This window comes from Camelus dromedarius, chromosome 3, assembly GCF_036321535.1.
Source record: "Camelus dromedarius isolate mCamDro1 chromosome 3, mCamDro1.pat, whole genome shotgun sequence".
Taxonomy (NCBI): domain Eukaryota; kingdom Metazoa; phylum Chordata; class Mammalia; order Artiodactyla; family Camelidae; genus Camelus; species Camelus dromedarius.
In genome coordinates, this window is record NC_087438.1 from 6,361,469 (window position 1) to 6,373,936 (window position 12,468).

At 44.1% G+C, this 12,468-nt stretch overlaps 1 protein-coding gene across 4 annotated transcripts in view; it reads right to left on the reverse strand.

Moving 5' to 3' along the window:
* Nucleotides 1–12,468, reverse strand: part of SEMA5A (semaphorin 5A) — a 444,386-nt gene that overhangs the window by 130,058 nt on the left and 301,860 nt on the right. For all 4 annotated transcript variants that reach the window (XM_064479456.1, XM_031443174.2, XM_064479438.1 and 1 more), the window contains 2 exons: nucleotides 6,627–6,912; nucleotides 2,741–2,876 (listed from right to left, as the gene is read on the reverse strand). In XM_064479456.1, the coding sequence (XP_064335526.1) occupies nucleotides 2,741–2,876; nucleotides 6,627–6,912 (422 nt within the window). The remainder of the gene's footprint in view (nucleotides 1–2,740; nucleotides 2,877–6,626; nucleotides 6,913–12,468) is intronic.

Sequence of the window (12,468 nt, forward strand, 5' to 3'; positions counted from 1 at the left end):
TTAATTGAAAACACATTCCCACTCTTTTCCAGCCTAGACGGTCTCACGGAAGTCAGTAGGGTCGCCTTATGTTAGCAAGGTTATCAAATATGCTAAACAAAAAGAAAACACTTGGTACCTATTTGCACCAGGAGTTATAGAAAGAATCACCATAATCCACAACTTAGCTTCCAAGGAAATCTTAAATTCTACCCGAAGAAGACAAGCTCAGCTGAGCAAGCTTCCTGTCTGAAATGCACGCCACATCCTGAGGGATTCACTGATTCCACTGCAGGGCCCGACTCCCAGCTCACAAACGTGAGTAAGCCCTTCAGTGTGACGCTGGCATTGTAAGACCAGATGGCTATGGCCGTAGGAAATGAGGGGATTTGCTGTGTGAGACAAATACATCCAGGCTGAAAGTTATCCACTGCCTGGAGGAGGTCAGGCATCGCAAAGTTTATTAAATTACTGTTCACTGTGAAGACTTTTGCAATAGAAACATCAAGACGCTAAAAGAACACTATAAATAGAGCGAGCACCTTTGTTAATTGCTTTTTAACCTTCAGGATTTTACAACGGGCTTTCTTTTTAATTCTTATTTTTTTTATTGAAGTGTAGTCAATTTATAAGGTTAGTTTCATGTGTACAGCAAAGTGATCCATTTATAAATACACGTATATATTTCAGATTATTTTCCATTATATGTTATTATAAGAAATTGAATATAGTTCCTTGTGCTATATGGTAGGTCCTTGTTGTTTATCTGTTTTATACGTAATATGTATCTATTAATCCCAAACTCCTAGTCTATCCTTACAACGAACCTTCTTAAACAGTTAAATTTTACCCCAAGATTCAGGGACCCGGGTAGGCTGAGATGCAGAGACTCAACAAAGGGGAAATAGAGCTGGTGTTCAGCTAATAATTACATGAACCGCACATGTCAGCAGGAAACGTGACTGCTTCACATCTCGCTCCCACTCAGCTGTTGGCTTACCTGAACTGCTTTGTCCAGCACTGAACTTTCTTCCTAGTAAGGCTTGGATAATAAATATAAATCTGATCACACAGTTTCCTGACTTATAAGCAGGGCTAATGACGCCCCATTTTATAGAACTGCTGAGAGGAGAAACTAAGACAAAGCACATAAAACAGATATTCCTAAAATAGCCCCCCTTCCTCACTTTACTGATAAGAACGTGAGATGGGAGAGGCCAAGCAATTCACTCAGGTAAAGCAGTAACCCCTCCCAATTCCCAACCCCATGGTCTTCAGGGGAAAAAAAAAAATCAAAACAGTTAGAACTGAATAGCCCTGGCCGAAGTCCAATAAAGTGTAAAATAACTGAACTTTTCCATGCTCCCAGCTTTCTCACAAGCCAGAGATTTTATGTGTTAGGATGATAAACCAACCAGAGTGTGGAGGCCTGGCTACAGGACCGAGTTTGAGCAGTGACTAGTTATGGTAACTAAAGTGCTTCTCATTGGAAGAGGTTAGGGTTTTGCATCTGAGAACTGGGGTTGGGGTCCCAGCTCAGCCACTAATCAGCTAGTGTCCTTGGCCCGAGTTATGTGCTCTTAGGCTCAATGTCCTTCTGCGTCTGTGGGAGAAATAGTCACCAGTCAAGGCACTATTGTCAGAATGCAGCCTGGAGCGTGTGAAGCACTGACCCAGGGTCGGGAATGTGGTGGTGCTAAAACTTACATTTGATGGTGATGATGATGATGATGGTGGCGATGACGCTATGAAAGTTCTTCTCAGAAGGAGGGCCCTCAAGGGAAGCCTGCTGTGACGCACGAATGCCTGTGTCTCCCCAAGATTCGTATGTTGAAACCCTCACCCTTAGGGTGGCTGTATTTGGAGATGGAGCCTCTAAGGAAGTACCTGAGGTTAAATGAGGTCATAAGGGTGGGGCCCTGACCTCTTAGGATTAGCGTCTCTCCTTGCTCATTGGGGGAAAGCCTCATGAGGATACAGTGAGAAGGTGGCCCTCCACAAGCAAGGAAGGCAGTTCTCACCAGAAACTGAATTGGCCGGAACCTTGATCATGGACCTCTAGCCTCCAGAACTGTGCTATTTTGTTGCAGCAGCCTGAGCTCACTAATACATCTGCTGACCGACCACACACGAGTAAACTGCTTAATCTCTTTGCGTCTCAGCTTCTTCTAAACACGCGTAGATGGTAGTCGATGATGCACAGAGCCCCTGACAGCCTGAATGTGCTGCAGCTCTGCGATTTATGACTGAATAGCCGCCATCTGCTCTTCTTTACTCCTAGCTGCCCCATCGCATCTCGTTCACCCCAACAGGAAACCTCACCACATTCGCCAGTGAGAGCTCAGATTCTGTTTTTTTCACCTCCACTGCTCTGTGCCCTGGACCCCGCTCATTACAGTGTCATTCATCAGGAATCAGAGCGTCTGAGGACACGGAGTCCAGCATCATTAGTCCTAATTGAAGCTCGGATTCCCAACCTGCTGCATTATGCTAGCCTTTTTCAGTGCAGCCTCTGGCCTCACAGCTGACAAAAGGCCCTTTCTCGGTCCAGGCGCCTCAGTGGACAAAAGGCCTCGGTCTATTTACATGAGGCAAGCTGAGTGTGGGACCATCCACAAGGGGTGAGGGGGGCAGCAGCTCACAGCTGCATGCTGCATGCACCGGGAGTTTAAATTATCCCAGCCAGTCTGGCTACACAAGTTCTCCACATGCTAGCTGAAGGGCTGACCATGGAGGAGTGCCCCTTTGTCCCCAGAATTACCTGGAAGTTGGGGTTGGGGTTGGGATATGGCAGCCAGGCAGACCGCGAGTTCTCCTGGTACTTGAAAGGTCCGTTAAAGGCCTGTGAGATGGCACTCAGGTTGAAGACACACACAGCTGAGGCAGCAATGCTATTCCTGGAAGCAAATGAGGAGAAAGGAGAAGGCAGGTCAGAGAGCACCCCCGGGGACCATGGTCCTCCTCGCAGACCCTGGGATGCAGAGGAAATGCCTTCTAGGGGAAGACTCGAGATCGGTCTCCTGACCACCCCCAGGATAAAGCTGATAAAGCTGAAGCCAATGAGTGGTGTCCCCTGTGGCTTCTTCATATGGGAACAAACACTTTGGGATAGAAACAAGGGTACTTAGTGGTTATGACACTTGTAATCTTGCCGGATGGGATTAATTCACCCAGCCACGTTGGGAGTGACGAAGGATTTTGAAGAGCTCTATGTCATGCCTTTAAAATTCCTGGAGGGAAAAAACGTTCTCCTCCAGCAGAGGGGCTCTCATCACGAGTCTAGCACAGCTCCTTTCCCAAGCACTTGCCCGGTTACTGCAGCGGGCAGTGGGGAACGAGGCTGCTACCTCTAATTTTTTTAAGCCCAAGATAGTTGCCATTGTTTGTTATCCTTTAAAAGAATAATTGACTTAAAGTATTTTGCAAGAAATGCCCGTCAGAGACCCTTTGTACGTATATATTTTTCAATTTACAAAGCATTTTAAATTCAAAGGGTCAGGGAGAAACATCTGGTGCAGCACTGACCTAGGAGAACTTGAAGCCATGGTTGGGAATTCCAGCTGTGCAGAACTGAAGGCTGGGAATGAGGCGCTGTCAGCGTCTGCTGCCCTATTACTAAGGCGTGGAAACAGCTATACATGTTTTTTTGTTAAAGAAATCTGCGTTTTGAGCTCAGCTACGGTTTCAAAATTTCATGTTAATACTCTAAGCCAATGTTATATCTACTCATCAATTGTTTTTTCCTGAATCAAAGGAAAAGTCAAGAAACTCCAAAATGGAAATGGCTGCCTTATACTTGTCAGAGAAACACTGAATAGGCAGGTGGTAGACACCATTCTAAAGGCTTTGCAAACTCCAGTTCACTCGGTCTTCGTAAGGTAAGGAAATTCACTGATGAGGAAAGTGGGACCCAGACCCACCTGCCCCGAGTCACCCAGCCACTCAATGGGGGAATTGGACTTCAACCCCAGGTGGGCTGGCTCTGAAGAGGAACCTTTTGAATTTGTCTCGGTGACAGTTCTGTCTGGACAATATTTAAAAACACCCCCATGGGCAGGTAAGAGCCTTGAGAGCAGGGACGCGTTCTCCTTCTAGAAGCTGGAGCACAGAGAAGAGGGTTTGGCGAGGAGCATTGTTACCCCCACTGCTGGTGAGTAAAGTGATAAACGAAAAATATGAACTTATTCATACTGTGAATTTTCCATTTTTTTACATTATTCTCAGAAGAGAAAAACACAGGAAGTCAAAAAGTATAAGGAAGAATTAGCCTTCGGACACGTGCCTGGACTTGAGTAAGAGCTAGACGATTCTGTCTGAGCAACAGTGACCGGCGAGATGTACAGGGGGGCTTCTTCCCCGGGACCAGGTGACCACACCTTGGTCCTGGCTTGGTGACAGTCCAGGGGGAGCATTACATACTAACAAGCTAGAACAATGAACTTTATCCCCATCTCCCAGTGCAAAGGGATAAACCAAACCTACGAGCATCAGCACCAGAAAGCTTAGCTGGGGCATTTTCAGCTGTCAAGTCAGAGGCAGGTCATAACTGGGACCTTGGACTGTCATTCTTTCAATTTGGAGCAAGTCTTGTCAAGAACACAACCACTCCTGGGACGGTAAGAGTAAGGCTGAGACACAACGGGGAGCAGAGGCGGGAGGTGTTTTGGGTTTAGAGATAGATATATCAGAAAGTTGTTCCCAAGACCTAGTGAGAATAAGGATTTGAGAGAGAGGGAAGCTCCAGCAATCCTGCTTCTGCTGGTACAGACGCTTTATGTTGGGTGATTTCCAGCACAATGGGCACTTGCAACACTAAACAAATAGTCTGCAAAAGTCTGCAACTTATTTTTGTGAGTATCTAAACTGACCATTCACCCTCTCAGAATGGCCCAGACACAGAACTTTTGTAACTTTTCAAATTGTTTGACTTTGCCCGGAGATGGGGGAATGAACAGCTAAGCTAGCCAAGCTCCCATTGTGTGTAAAATTGGTGTCAGCTGAGCCACTGAACATTCATCTTGTGCAGCCCACACTATTTCTTCAACAAGGTTTGGGAAAGCAAATCAACTTCAGAAACAATAAATTGATTGTTTTTTAAAGAAACTTACCTAGAGAGAAAATAAGCTCTGGGGTTGAAAACCAGGTTTACAGTAAAGATTGTCGTGTGGGGTCGGGGTGGGCAGGGAGCCATCCATTTAGTCTTTTCTTTCTAACTTCACATCAGAAAGAAGACTCCTCATGGAGTGAACGTTATCATCAGGGGAATATTAACACTTAAGCTCAGCAGTGGGAAGAGTAACAGGGAAGTAAGATGCAGATAAAGTGACTCTTTGGAAATGCAATTCACGGGCAGGCTTCTGATGCAGGAGAGACGAAAGAGAAAGTTAACAAGACTTGAGAAGCAGAGGAGACATCATAGGGTGACTGACGGTCCCGGTTCACCCAGGACTGAGAGGTCTCCTGGGATGCAGGGCTCTTTGTAGGGCTAAAACCTGGGCACTCCGGGACAAACCAGGATGGCTGGTCATCCCATCCACTTTATCAGCACTTGCAACCCATCCTGATTCAGATCCTTTACTTTGGATACAAATATCTGGCTTTTGTCCAAACCGTTAGGTCACCAGATGAGAGCTCTCAAAGGTGATGCAAAGCAGAACCCACGCGGCACCACCCACACCATTCCCACAGCCAGCGCTGAAGCAAGTGGAGCTCAGGGTCCCCGAGCATCAGGGCCACCTGTGATTCCGGGGGCCGGAGTGTGATCATGTTGAGTCTTAGCACAGCACATCAGCTAGGAAGGGAAGTTAACTGTGGGGTCATGCTACCTTCCGCCAGACAGAGTGAACTGAAGTCAGGAAACTTCATACACTTGGCCTAGCCCAGAGAGTGTCAGCTGGGAAGATAGGAGTTTTTCCCCACAAGAAACAAAATACTATACTATTTTTTCCAAAAATATTTTAAAAGTAGAATCGTCATTTTAGAAATGCCTGAGTTAGCATCTTCTAGAACCATGGCTTGCAGTGTAGCTGTGGGAACGTGAGAATGTGTATTTCATACATGAGCAGGGGATCAGGGGAGAGTTACATTATCTCAAAGATCAGACTCCCCTGGCGATGCTGCTGCTTTCATGATGCGAAGATGCATGACTTGTGTATAGAAAAAAAAAAAAAAAAGACATCTAATAGGTTCCAGCATTTCAAAAAATGCCCAGAGCACACTCACTGGCAAATCAGGAAGGAAAAATTCACAGAGGATAATTTGATGTGGCCATTACATAAGGATCGATCAAAACTTTTTGATTAGCTTAGTTTTCCTAACACCAGTCTTAGAAATCACATCACTTTTTGTAACATTTAATTCAGACTCAAAATCTGTTTTGGATGTTAGTCCAGCAAAATAAAAGAGATGACTTTAAAAAAAATTTTTTTGGGGGGTGAGGTAGTTAGGTTTATTGATTTATTGAATGGAGGTACAGGGGATTGAACCTAGGACCTGGTGCATGCTAGGCATGCGCTCTACCCCCGAGCTATACCCTCCCTGCAAAGAGATAACTTTTAAAGCAACCTATAAACCTCAAAGGTCAGAGAAGAGTAGATTCATTCGAACAGAGCAGAAGAGCTGGGAAGAAATGATTTCCAGTTACGTACACATTGGTGGTAAAGATGCCATAGATCAAATCCAGCTCGGGCAAGAAGAAAGTGCCCTGCAGTTCGTTGTAGTAGAAAGGGACCTCCCCGGGGCGCGAGCAGTTGAGCCGGGCCTTCATGAACGTGGTCCACGTGTCCTCCAGCAGGAACCGGCCCCCGATGTCGTTCTTGCACACGCGGGCGGCTCGGGAGAACACGGTCTTCCCACAGTCATGCTCCACGGCGTTTTCTCGGAAGAAGAAGTAGGTGAAGTTGCCGATGTCGTAGGATGACACAAAGTTGGGTTCTAGAAACAACAGGAAAGGAGAAGAGTCTCAACACCCACTTGCTACTCCTTGGGGTCTTGCCTGATCAGTGTTTCTTCCGAACAGACTGTGCGAAGGAAACCTGACTCTCAAAGAACGAACAAGAGGCCTGATGAGTGACTTCATGATCCCGGCCACGGGGTGGAAAGCAGCACACCAGTTCTAAGCGACAGGACATCACCAGCGTGATGCCGCACAGAAGCATCCTGAGCTACTACTGCAGCCCTTAGGTCCACGCCATTAATACCATCAAACATGGACAGCAAAAGTCTGCAATAGACATTAAAGCCATATATAGCACTTGATCTGTATATTCTTTCAAAACCTTCAGAAAGAGAGGGAGCAAATGAGATTAAAAACGTGAAATGTGACTGTGATTCAGAACATAGGAGTCTAGTACCATGTTTGTTTGTGTAGAAAACAACAAAATTCTTTGATTTTACTTAGATCCGTGAGCACGACTTTGACACCATTTATGTGCTTTTAGTACGGGCTTTAAAAATGTTTTTCATTTGTGCAGACTGAAACAAGAGCTGAAACTCTAAACTGAGTGTTCTGTATTAGCTTTAGCAATGCCTGTTACTATGGTGACCACGTAAATGTGATGATCAACTCTTATTTTCTCATTTCTTGGTTTCTGGGGAATCCATTTAGAGGAGAGAATTGTATTGAGAAGGACTCATTGCCTGGAAGGTTTCTGGTTTCATGATTAGATTAACTAGGGACTTAGAAATGACAAAATTGTGGCAAACCTTTACTTAATCACCAAGCTCATTAGGAATTCAGGAATTTGTTACGGATTTTCAACTGAATTTCATATACAGCATTGAAAGTGTTCTCTTCATAATTTCCCATTTGAGTCTATGGATGATAAAGGTGACCCCCTTTCAGACACAGATGTGCCCTAATACTTACCCTTAAAAACTCTAATAACTACGTTTGATTCTTACTCTTTTCTCTATTGCTAAGAGTTTTCCATTCAGTGAGCAAGTGTCTTCATTTTATGGTGCAATTAGGGTAATAGGACAATAACCTTTGATGTTCAAAATTAACGGAAAGACATGCACAACAACTGTATCCACAAGGACACATTTCAGGGACGATTAGTTCTGGGAGACTATTCACTTGGCCTTGTGCTTTGCCAGATCCAGTCAGGTTGTGCCCATAGCCACGTTATTAGCAGGACAACTGAAAATATGTTTGGTACAAGATGACCCATTAATGTGAAGCATAAGACCCCCCACAGGCTCACCTAAGCTCTGAAACACGGACGCTGATTCAGAGGCTGACACGGAGGTGGCACTGACGACTACTCTGTCCAGGAAGGCTGTTGCCAGTTTTCAACCAAATTCAATGGAATTTCGATCAATATTTGATGTCATCACAAAATGTTTCAATTTATCTCAACTTCACACTCTAAAAATGTGACAAATATTCTACACTGCACATGTAACGTGTTCTTCTCCACAGTCCATGACATTGTTCTTAAGTCACTGAAGTACATTAATAGAGAGTTAAGTAAGAACTGATTTTAATTTATAAACTGCCAAACAGTGTTTGATCAGTTGCTTTAACTTGAAATGGATATTAAGGAAAAAAAGCCCTGGATTGCATTAAAATGTATGAGATGAAAGTTAGAAATATTTACTATTCAGTATGTTCTAATATCCTGGAAAGATGCTCCAGAAAACAGGAGGTCACACATCTCTGAGCTGTGTTTTGGGGAATGTAAAGCAAAACGGGGTATTTTTGAATCTGTGTTCACTGTGAGTCTCCCAAAGAGACTTATTCACTGAAGCAGACCCCAAAAGCAATGATATGAAACAATGACAAAACTACATTTGTTTCTACAGATAATATCCGCCTGCAGGTCTAATTCTGAAGAGAAGACAGAATCATTTTAGAATAGGTCCTGCATCCAGCTTCACATACCCAGACTAGTTTGATCATTGTACTGAAACAAACAAAAAACCATCATCACCATCATCCAAACAACAACACACCTCATCTAAAATGAGGAAAACAGGACAGAAGATGCAGGACAGGTGTGTCTGCTACAGCTCCTGACACACCCGGATGAGGGGTGAGGCAGCGTCCACAAGGTTTATCAAGCACCCTCATGACTACCCACGTCTGCTCTAGCTTGGGGACAAACGGCATGAAAACCACATCGTGAGTGTCTCTAGGATCTCGGAGGTCATGAGCAGGAAGCGAGGCGCTGCAAAGGTAGAGATCTGCTGATGTCTTCCAGCTCAAGGCCGATCTATAGTTGCACATCTCTCTGGAGTGCTACTAATAGTGTGGTGTGAGGCCCCACGCCACATGCTTCCCATCCACACGTTCACTGAACCCACGGGAATCACAGAGGGAGGCGCGGTGTTACTCCTCCTGTTTCATAGATGAAGACGCGGAAGCCCAGAGGTTGAGGAATCTGTCCACGTTCACACAACTAGCGATGGGAGTGAGTTATGTCCTGATTCCAGTCTGACCTCAGAGCCTGTACACTCGCACCATTACACAACACTGAAGAAATCAGTAAACAACATTCAAGAATAGGACTTGGTGGCGGAGGCTAGAGCTCAGGGGTAGATCACATGCTTAGCATGCACAGGGTCCTGGGTTCAATCCCTAGTATGGCCATTTAAATAAGTAAGTAAATAAACCTAATTGCTACCCGCCAAAAAATGGGAGAGGATATAGCTCAATGGTAGAATGTCTGCTTAGCATGCATAAGGTCTTGGGTTCAATCTCCAGTATCTCTATTAAAAAATAATAGTAATGATTTTTTAAATAAATAAATAAACCTAATTACCTCGCCCTAAAACAAAAACAAGCAGAAAAGCAAAAAGCAGCAACAACAACAAAACTAAGTTAAAAAACAAAACTAGACTTGGAATTCTGGGCAACGCTTTGGAAACCAACATGGTGAGCGAGGTTTACTCGGGACCTAGATGAGGAGGCTCTGAGGACAGACCAGAGGGGAAGACAGATGCCCAGATGAATCTTTTCCTTCCGGCTATTAGAGACATCAGGGATGCCACAGAAAGAGCGAGTGGGAGGAAAAAGGCAACAATCCAAGGGCTTATTAGACAAGAATATTGTCAGGAGGCGTCCGTCCCAACTTCAGAGATGACGCTTCCAACGGTGCCCACCAGAGCTAGCGGCTCAAGGGTCCCCACCCCGTGCCTACAGCCTGGTCCACGGACCAGTCTCCCTCAGATTTCTCATGTGGGGGGTACTGAGTAATGTCAAGCAGACTGGCCCACAGTTTGCTCCGTCCACAGAGAGCCTCCAACATCTCTCCAAACCACTTTTATGATAGGTTGACATAGAGCTTTTTAGCTTTCTAGAAATGCTCAAATGTATTTTTTTTTTTTTTTAGCTTTTTAGCTTTCCAGAAATGCTCAAATACACTTTTCCCCCACTGGGAAAACAAGGGAAGAATCTGTGCCCAGCATGTCGTATATGTGTGACTCTAACTCACCATGTATTGCAGGCTATTTTAGTTGGGGAACTAAACGACACTTGGAAACACACCCTACAGCCTCACAGAGGTCCTGCAAGATGACGATGGGCCCTGACTGTGTGACCTGCTGTCACACCAGGAAGCTCCAGAGCCTTCTGAACCTCAGCCAGCATCCTGTTCCTTTTCCAAAGAGGTCAAAAGCGGGAATAATTGTTAAATAGATGGCCAAGGAGCTATTCCATCCATAGGTAGGTAGGGGGTGTTCGAACCTCACCAGGCAGGATAATAAGATGCATAGGGTTTCCCTTCCATTATTTAAGCTCTGTTAAAATGCAGTCCATCACAAGCTAGTATTTGTCACTCCTGAGTGAACTGAACAAGTCATAAGTCAGTGGCCTTCTTGCCCACAATGAATGTGAGTGTGTGAGAGAGAGATCCCTCGTTCATTATTGTTAGAGCTACAAATGAATAGAAGGTACTGCTAATTCAGAATAAAAACAGACATGAGAACACATCAAGCTTATTATAAACCTATGACGGAGAAGCTGTTTTTTCCTTATGTTGGTAAAACACACTGAGTTATAGATTACAGAGGATTCTACAAAATGTGTCTTGTTATAAGAATTACGTTTCATGATACAAAAACTTTTATTTTGCATGTTTACCTACATTAATGGTGACCATGAAGACGGGAGTACTGTGAAAGGACCCATGATATAAATAAACGTGCCTAATGAGAAGAACGAAAGTATCTGCATTTTTGAGAAGATTTTGACCTTGGAAAACCAAACACTGAGCGTCCGGATGGACCACCCACTCCCTCGTCTTCCTCTTCCTACTCGTCAGTCTATGTTCAACGGTTCAATCTCATGATTGACCAGACCACTGAAGAGAAATATCTGTCTAAATTGATGAGAACGGACATCAAAGACAGGAAGGAATTCTAATTTTCCAACTTTACAAAAAATCTTACTTAGAATCAAAATCTATCATAAGTTTTTTTTTTTTTTTTTTGCAACCAAAGGACACCTTGAGATACCCTTGCTGAAGGCAGACTGGAAGACGGCGGGGGTAGAGCTTGTGTGGGATGTGGCTCTGCCTGTAGTCCAGCTTGAAGCCCCGGGCTGGACCACTCAGACCCAGAATACACCTTCATCCTGTAGGACAACTCGGTGCACAAAAGACCTGCTTTGCTGTGAGGATTAGACAGACCTGCACAAGGTGCACCCCAATAAAGGAGGACTGTAAGTTTTATTTCATGATTTACTTTGATTTCCCTTTTAATAATTTATATTTAGTAGAACTTCACATGATAATGAACACTCAAACATGCATATATTAAAAGCTGAAAGGTGATCAAAAGGTGATCAAACAGCCAGACATTTCACAAATAAGGAGTTCATGGATACAGTCCTTAGACACGACACTCAGTGAGTCAGAGGGCTTCAGTTTCCTAGTTTATTGATGTCAGTCACCATCAGGACCATCTCTGTGTGTATTCCTAGATTTCAGACCCTCCTTACTGCACACGTTGTTTTGGCGATATGAAAATGTGCTGCAGAGGGTTCCAAAGTTAAGCTAATTTCATTTAGGTATTTATTAAGAATGGGTAAATTAAAGTACAATTAAATGAAGTAAAAAGTGGCTTAAGAGCCGTTAATGTACTGAAGTTTGTTCCCTACGATTTCTAATAAAAGATAAAAGGTAGATGATACATACATAGATAAGCAGACAGACAGACAGATGGATGGACATACGTGTGTGTGATGTACATACGTCTGGTATTGAGGTCTATGTATATATGGCTCAATACTTCCATCTACTGGCTGTATGAACTTAGTCAATTGTTTACCAGCACACACTCTCAGTTTCCTCCTTTCAAAGTGGTGATGACAACACCCAGTATTCAGTATCGCGGTAAGAGTCGACGGCAGTGAATGCAAGTGCCTGCCACTTGGCTGCTAATCATCAAAACATAGATCCCTCTTGATTCACATATGTAAATTAGTCTATAAATAGCAAATATATAAATTAATAATAAATGTATAAATTAGTACAAATGCACCTGTTG